We start from the raw sequence: 8,926 nt of genomic DNA on the forward strand, positions 1-8,926 counted from the left end.
GGTAGCAAGTATTTTTAAAGCCACTGCTTCTAAGTTTTTTAGGCCCAAGACGTGTCCAGGTAGCGCACAGAAGAAAAGGAATGTGCAAGACCTAATGCAGTCAAAAGCAGAAGGCGACTTTGCAAGAGCAGCCCTTGCTTTCAGAGCAGCTCCCTATACATCACTGGGACAGAGGAGAGCGAGGTTTAGCTGCAGGGTAAGGTAGTAGAGGTAGTAGTAGTAGGTAGTAGTAGAGGTAGTAGTAAGGTACTGCGCAGAGTAACATCCCTGTGCTCACCCCCTGTAGTTTTGCTTCTGGGATGAGGAATTGGGTCTCAAAAGGCCAAATGTGACAAATTATGATAAAATTTGCTGCAGTCTTCTTTTATGTTTTTTTAAAAGAGACATTCCCCTCTAACAGAAGGGATGTAATCCAAGACAGAGTGCGTCCTAGAATTACTAATAAAGAGCAAAGATACTCTTGGTGGGGTGGGGGGAGAGAGAGGACAAGCAACAACTTACCAGCCTTTGGGCAAAACCCCCATTTTTCATCTTGTTCATAGTGAGTTGTTGTGGCACACCAGTCAAACTCCTTTCCATCTCTGGTACACTCGTAATACCACTTGTTGTTATATTTAAATGGAAAAATGCATGGGAAACCAAAAGAATTTCCCAGCAAGGTGTATATTTCTGGAATAAACAAAATGCAGAGATTAAAAGAATGCAGACTGCAAAAATTTCTTTGCCCCCATATTTCATTATTCCCATTTTTAGCAGCAACGATAAAATGTCTAAAGTTATTTTCTAATTTTAATTTATAATTGATAATACAGCATTACAAGTATGAGCAGCATAATTTCAGTGAACAGAATTTGGAAACAATAGTTCAGAAAATTTGTCACCATGAAGCAAGGTACATCCTCATAATTTACTACAATGGGGGGGGAGGGAACCAAACCAAAACCTGAACAATTAACATATAAAATCTGCACTTACATTTCAGAACAACTACATAAAACAATAGTTAGTAGAATCAGTACACGCTCAGATGTAAACTCTACTTTTTTATTTGTTAGTCTACGAGAGACGAGCAAACTAGCATTATTTCCCCTGCTCCTCCCACTCTTTATAAAGTGGATTTCTAATGCTTTTTCCATTCTCTTTGTCATTCTATGGGAAAGGAGATGCGAAAGAGAAAGGAATGTTAAATAAACTTTTAAAAATAAGTTTTTATACCATGGGGAATAATAATCTAGCTAAAGAACTGATGTTACATGCATCTGTTGTCACAATCAATTAATGTCTTATAAAACATTTAAAATATTTTCCTATTGTACTTTGAGTACCAAAATATTGAGAATCCAGTGCAACTGAAAGCTGTAAAAGCTTTACCTTAGTGTCTCCTTAACCTCAGAGCCTCTACAAAAGGTCAAAAAACCACAGTCACACTTAGATGGAAACTGTTTGTCAAAGATCCCATGTTGATAGCCTAAAGATCAAAGTCCTTCAACTACAGAATCAGTACATAGTGCCAGGTTCCTAGAGGTTTCCAGAGTTAATGGCTGGCTGCACACATATAAAAAAAGCAGTTTACACACTGAAAATCCCCTTTAAAGCCTTCTGATATGAACAGATGATACAAAGAACATGGGCAAAAAAAAAAAAAAAAAAAATCAGGATTGCTTCTCTTGTCTGCCCGCTACCATGCTGCTAGCTACGAGGTGCAAAGGATTATCTCAGTCCTGGCAAGAGGCCAAATTCGACAGTTATAGACCTCTAGCCACAGTTATACACATTTTTTCTTTGAAGGTGGAAATGCCCCCCCTACCTGGTGGACTAACAGGCGGGCTTGCATTTGCATGTGCATAAGCTAAGGTAGAAGGAGAAAAATAGAAACTGGAGGTGAAAGAGATTTTGCCAAAGCAATTAATTACTTTGGTCCTGAAACTAGGCTGTAAGTGCCTGCCTAAGGCTAATCCTCTTCTCCCAGATGTTGTCGTACTAGGGCTAAACCAGGTCTACTTTCATCTCGCTATGTGTACATAGCAAACGTGTAAGGCTTTTTGTGGGTTTAAATATTTTCTGTCTGGTCTTGAGTATAAACTCCACTAGGTTTTGAAGAAGAGGTTGGACGCTATAGTGCCTTCCCAGTTATCACAGCTCCCAAAGGAATGATTTTGGAGTTTGCAGAGGCCAAGCCCACCTACACCTACAGAGGAAACCGCTGAGATCAGATCTGCAACCCAAACACCCAGTTCAAATGGGGAGAATCAACAGCCTGAGACATGCTGTACAAACATTAGGTCTTTCCTTCTACAGAAATGCCGAGGAAGGGGTCAAGGTACAGTCTGTCTGTTGCTGTTTGTAGTCAATGGGTTTATCTTAGTCCTTATACACGGAAAACTGTTCAGGTCTGCAGACCTGGATCTTGACATACATTCCTATGCCTCTGCTAGCTGTACAGCAGGATTAATCAAAAGCCTGATCTCTGCTCCAAAGTTTGGCACGTTCAGAGTCCAGGTGCTGAACGCTGCAAACATTCGGTTCATGCACACTGCAATCACAGACTGATTTTCAGCGATGGGAATTCCAAATCCCTTGTTCTCTCTCTTTGGGTTCATCTGATAACGAAAGCTGCAGGACAGGCAACAGCAAATTCTTAGTTCCCCTTTTTATTTTATAGAGGATTTGAAATGAGCATTTCCTGGTTTGCAAGGATACTGGTGCTTTTTTGGGTCCACATAACAGATAAAGAAGAAAATAAATTCTGTGGTATGCTCACCTCAACCACTGTATATAAAAAACCAAACCACAATAGAGGCTGGAAGGGACCATAAGCACCTGCCCTTGCTTCAAAAGAACATTTGAAAACTTTTCCTATCTACATTTCTGTAACAAAATTTTACTTTTACCTTGAAATGGGTGTTCACAAAGGTCTTCATCGTAGGACATGTACTGTTTCCACTGATAAGTAGATTTTTTTTTGGCCACAATACGTTTGCTGTTTTCAACAGCTAATTTGTACTCTGATACGCCAACTAATGCTTTTCCATCACAATTCCACCATAATGAGTATTGAGTTGAATCACACTCAAGCATACTTAACGGCTGTTCTGGTCTACTGATGTTCAGTCCTAGACAGGTACTTCTGCCTATGTTGAAAAGACGGCGATTGGATACCCATTTCCATAGCATGTCTTTTGAGAGTTGACCGCAGTCTTCCAGAACAAGGCCAACTGCGTTCACTTTAATGCACAAGTTGGAGTCTTCACTTTGGATAATAAATATCCCTTTATCTGTAGGGAAAAAAAAAAAGAAGTTTCAGTCTGCAGAATACTGCAATTGATCAAACAGGATCAAAAGACAAATGTTTTAGTTGGAGCTGTTTAGGAAGAAAACTGAAAATATCCATCAGAATAACTGGCACTTCAAAAAAATAAGAGCACTGGTCTAAATTTACTGCCAACTGCGTTTTTAACATGTGGACCACTTGCAAGATCACAAAAATAAGGCTAGATAGTATCTCTCAAGCTGGATAGCCAAAAAAAAAAATGGGGTGCCCAAAACCATCAGTCATGTTCAAAGAAAAAAAAAACCACTGGTCACTAAGAAATACCCAGTAATAGAGTACAGGTTTAAGTGTTACAAGAAGCCATACCGTATATTGTGAAATAATTCTCAGGGGGGGATTGAAGAGTGCAATTAAAGTAAAAGTTAAAAAGTTTAAGGCTGACATTGCCATATTCTCTGCCACATTCATTCTTCACTCTCTGCAACTATAGAGGCAGAAAGAAACTATTTTGCATTCTAAAACAGGATACAGAAAGGGTAGGATTTATCTATACCATGAGAACTGTCGGCCAAGGGTTAAAGTATGCCTTCCCTATTGGATGCATATTTTCAACCATACATGACTACCCTGGACCACAGCAGATGTTGCAGGGTTAGCCTGACATCCCAGCTTTCTTGGAATCATGAAGAAACTCACTGAACTATGTGACATCACATTGTAAGTATGTGGAAAAAAAAGTCAGCTGTTTAACGTCCTGGGAGCAAATGTTTAGCTGAGCATATAGACTGAAAAAAATGAGGACAGCTGAGGAACTGGAAATCAGCAAATATAAACCTATAACAGCTCAGCTATTTCATTCACTCTGAAATCCAATGGTAATTAACCCATGGAGTTCCTCTCATGTTATAGGCGAGATATTTATTTTACGCCTCGGGAGATTATGTGTTGAAAACCTGAGCAACACTTCCATTTTGCCTTTAAATTTTACAGTGATGATTTCTACCACATGTGCTTTCTAGCTGCTGTAATTCACTACACCTAACATCCTGAAGCAGTAACCATAATAAAAAACCCCTCTCAAACTGACATAGCCCGTATCTAAAGTATGAGATGCAGAGGTCCACCCAGATGCTGTGTGTCAATTTAGTATATACAGTTTAGGTGTAGCTCTAGAAAAAGATTTTTCAAGCAGCAGTGGAACAGTGCCGTGTGAGAGACAGACAGGAGATCTGCTCACCAATGTAATGTGCACACAACAAGCAGAACGGAGAGGATATAGATAATGGAGAGGTTTTTGGTTACAGATTCTGCACAGAGCACATCAAGCAGTCTGACTTACAGAGAGGAGAGTCACACTACAGTATCACTGATAATGGGCTGTTTTCCACATGGCCATAGGCACTGGTAGCTTGTGATGGTGCGGGAGCAGGGGCAAGCCTTTCCAGCTGGCAGCAGGTGAGAGCCAGCCTGCTACATGTACCTGCATCTCCCAGGCACCTAGCAGCTGTCCTACATTAAGTCCCTAACTGTTTGGGGCAAGCAAGGTTCCTTTAATCCACCTTATTTCTACAGCTCTCGGGTGTCTGAGCTCACTAAAAAAACATCAGACAACACTGTGACAGATTCCCAGCTTGGCCCTTCGATTTGAGGTTTCTGTGAGGTTGTGCAGTTTGTGCTGGTTTCATCCTTCTTATCCAACCCACTCCTCCACGGGTGACGCAGGCATCTCTATCTACATGGCCAGAAAGGGGTTTTGCCTCTCACGCTAGGGTATGTCTTGCCCACAGCGGTCTTATCTTGGTTGACCAAGAAAATACACAGTTAATTTGCTAGATAAGTGGAAGCTGGGATGTTGTTAGCACCAGTAAACACTGATTAACAAGGTTAATTCACCATGATACTGGGATTCACACTTAACTGAAGTTCTTATGCAAACTCCCAATCTATCTCCACCTCGACAGCCCACAGCAGCTCCCATGCAGCAACTTCTTGGGGATGGGGGGAGCAATGCCACAACCCAGGGATGAAGGATTCTCAACCTTTGAATGCCTTTATCTGTAAAGCTTTGCAAAGAAGGTGCAATGACTGCTGAGAAAAGATAAGGGTCTTACACAGTCTACACAAGTAACCCAGCTGGAGGATCTCTGTGAATAACAGAGCACTTCCCTTTTGCATTCTGCAACAACTTATGCCAAGAACAGCCAGACCATCATTCTTGAGCCACTCAGCCCCCTTTCGAATGTGGTTTCCGCTCCCCAACTGCAAAACGCAATTGGCAAGAGAGCTGTGCTGGCCTGAGGACTGCCAGGTAACTGCCAGCTCAAGGCAGAAGACACAAGAGCTGGCAGGCTCAGAGATGGCTCCATGGGCCCCTGCTCAGCCCTCTCCTCAAGTGGGGCAATGAGACAAGTGGAGCAATACTAAGCCTCGGGAACACCTCTAGTGCTCCCCTCCTTTCAGCTTGCAAAGCTACACCATCCATGTTACAGGTGCTCTCATGGAAGGGTTTTGTTACAAAACTCCTAGGGTCAGGGAGGATTCTTTGCCCAAAATCCTGCAGATGAAGAGCTGCAAAGGGCTCTATAAGCTTACAAGCCCGAGAGGACCCAAGGAGATAGCCTATGCTTTAGGAATTGACAGGGTGGCGGGAGGCCTTTGGAAACATCCTGCTTTTCCTACCTCCGGGCCCCACCATACAAGGACAAGGTGACAAGAAACAAAGTCCCAGAAGCAAAGCCTCAAGCTGATGTGAAGCCACAGATGAAGAGCTCATAGCTGACCCATACCCTGAAGTTCCTATTTAGGTTCAACACAGCTAACAGTGAGTAAACAGCTGTAACAGAACTAGGAGAACAAGATATCTTCACTTCCTTCCTCCTCACCTCCCACTTCCTTCCCGCCTCTCCAAGCGGTGAGAATTGCTTATGCAGAAATAGAGAAAACTGGAATTTCTTGGGAATGATTAAAAAAAAAACATCTATACCCCCTCCAGGTGCAGCGAAAGCAATGGGCAGCAGCATAATAAGCGGGGAAGATGAAAAGGGGCGCAAGGCACAGCCAGCGGGGCAGGTTCGCACGGGTTCAGTGCCTGCCCTCGGCCCCTCACCCCTGTGCCCAAACCCCTCACCCCTGTGCCCAAACCCTCCTGGCCCGGGTGGGGCTAACCCCAGCAGGCGCCTCGCCGCGTCCCGGCCGCCCGCAGCGCTCGGAGCCGCCGGGGCTCGGGGGAGCCGCCGCGGGCTTCCCCCCCCCCGCCCCCCGCTGCGAGCCCCGGACGGGGCTGGGGAGCGGCCGGGGGGAACGGCTCAGCCCGGCGCGGAGCGCGGCCGCCGCCGCTGCCCGAGCGGCGCCCCCCGGCCGGCCGCGGCCCCCCCCCCCCTCCCCCGGGCCGCCCCCCGTCTCGCCCTCCCTGCCTCCCCGGGCCGCCCCCGGAGGCGTCACTCACTCCGAAGGGAGGGCACCTGGTCCCGGCTGAGCGCGGCGGCGCCGGGCGCCGGGCCGCGGCCGCCGAGCAGCAGCAGGCAGCACGCCAGGAGCCGCAGCCGCACGCCCAGCATCGCCGCGGCACTGCGCCCACCCGCGCCCGCTCCGCGCCGCGCCGCGCCGCGCCGGGGGACCGGCCCCGCCGAGCCCTGCCCCGGGGAGGGCAGAGGAGCGATCCCACCCCGGCGGCGCCCCGCGGCGGGGAGGAGGGGCGGCCCGGCCTGGCGCCGGGGGGAGGCCCGCGGGCTCCCGCCGTGCGGCCGCGGGAGGGGCGCTGGAGCCGCCCGCCGAGCGCTCCCGCCCCGCCGAGCTCTTCCGCCCCCGCCCGCGGCCCCGGCCGGGGGGACGGCGCCGGAGGCCGCTCGGCGGGGCTGGGGCACGCAGCTCCTGCGGCTCGGGCCGGCTGCCCAGGTCAGGGTGGTGGATTCCAGCGGACGGAAAGCTCTGTATTAATCGTGTTTTCCATCTGAAAACACTTACTTTCTCGTGCCTGCACTCCCGGTACTTCTGTCCTACAAAGAACCAGAAAATGACAGAGGCGCTGGAGGTGGGAGACCGCTGGTAGCACGGTCCGTCTTGGCAGGTTTGCTGCTCTGTCCCTGAGCATCCCCGCCTTTGCAGACACCGCTCAGAGACTTGGTCTTTTAGCTAGGTCAGCTTGTCAACTCGAAGTCATTTTACGTTTTGGCACGGGGAAAAACAAGTCCCTTCTTCCATCTTGTTCATCTCTGTCTTCAGTCGAATATTCGCAGGGGCTGCCCGACTTGGGTTCAGTTTCAGTCTTGCAGAAGCTATGAACAGTGGAAGGAAAGTCCAAAGCAGAACCTCTGGGGTAAAGATAGAATAGTTTTACTGAAATCAGCAGGACGGTTAGTTTTTAATCTGCATAAGCATGTTTCTGCACTGCTCTTTATGCATAGCAGACAAGTATATAAATGTATACGTAAATGCATAAAAATATATCTGCAGTGTTGGAGCATAACTAAACGGAGCATCTGTTCCCCCACGTCTACCTCAATCCTGATAGAAGGATGGAAACAAACCTCTGGGCTTGGGGGGAACTTCTCACTGGTAGTTGGGGAGAAGAAGGAATTGAGAAGCAAGGGAAGCCAAACAACTTAGAAAGAAGCAGATAACTGGAGGGGTTTCTCCTAGTTTAACAGATGATAAAAATTTCTGGCAGAGGACAAACAGCAGGAAACATTGCTGAACAAGCTGTTCCAGAAGTGACCTGAGTTTGCAAGACAGAAGGGTTGTAACTCTCAACGAACTGTGAGGTACCTCTGAGGAAAGCTGCAGCTTTCAGAGAATTTCACGTTTTGAGAGAGAAGCTTGTTACTGAGTCATTTATGAAAATCTGGCCACTTGGAACTGTCTACATCTTTTCAGGAGTATTTGGCCACCACTTTGAATACTGAGCTCCAGAAAAGGGCTCTCTTGCTCCAGAATCTGCTTCTGGGTCACACAGAGTTCACGCTGTGTTCATGGTAGTACATTTAAAAATAAACGTGCCAGTGAGCAAAAATGGGGGTGCTCTGGGCTGTGGGAAGGAGCCCCTCCTCAGGCAGGTTTTTCTGATCATGTCAGTAAGATCAAAGTAAGCACGTTCTGATTACAGATTCCCAATAATGAACATCTCAACAATGTGTTTGCAAATATTTTACTAAATGCAAATTAGCATATTATTAATTCTGAGTAGTTTTCCTTGCTTCTTTTTTTCCTCTGATATTCAGATCTTCCTCTTTGACTAAACGGTTTTTTACTGTCTTGAACTGTTCTGTTCTTACTAAACTGGTAGGTCCTTTCTAGTGCAGCTGCACTGGGTATTTACAGCTAAGCTATACCTACTTAATTAGAATAATACGACATCTTTGCTGGCATACTGGTTTGTAAAACCAACATGGTTGGCAACGTTTTCTGAAGTAAACTTGATGACATAGTTTATATTATCTTGCACATTAAGTTGTAAAACTTTCCAATTTCATTTATTTATTTATATCTCTCTCTATCTATTTATTTGGAGCTTTACCTCTCTTACTTCCAGGCATTTGCTGCAGTGTTTTGGCTCCTTTATTTCATTTTCTGTCTGGAACCCACTGTCTGTAAATATTTTTCTCTTCATTTCTCTGTCAATGATCTGTTCTCCTTTTTGTATATACTTGGACCCATATA

The 8,926-nt window shown here is 46.1% G+C and overlaps 1 protein-coding gene across 2 annotated transcripts in view; it reads right to left on the minus strand.

The window, feature by feature from the left end:
* Positions 1-6,828, minus strand: part of PLA2R1 (phospholipase A2 receptor 1) — a 45,532-nt gene extending 38,704 nt beyond the window's left edge. For both annotated transcript variants that reach the window (XM_075711445.1, XM_075711444.1), the window contains exons 1-3: positions 6,717-6,828; positions 2,892-3,275; positions 502-669 (exon numbers count right to left, since the gene is read on the minus strand). In XM_075711445.1, the coding sequence (XP_075567560.1) occupies positions 502-669; positions 2,892-3,275; positions 6,717-6,828 (664 nt within the window). The remainder of the gene's footprint in view (positions 1-501; positions 670-2,891; positions 3,276-6,716) is intronic.
* Positions 6,829-8,926: the final 2,098 nt, after the last annotated feature.

This window comes from Pelecanus crispus, chromosome 5, assembly GCF_030463565.1.
Source record: "Pelecanus crispus isolate bPelCri1 chromosome 5, bPelCri1.pri, whole genome shotgun sequence".
NCBI classification, from domain to species: domain Eukaryota; kingdom Metazoa; phylum Chordata; class Aves; order Pelecaniformes; family Pelecanidae; genus Pelecanus; species Pelecanus crispus.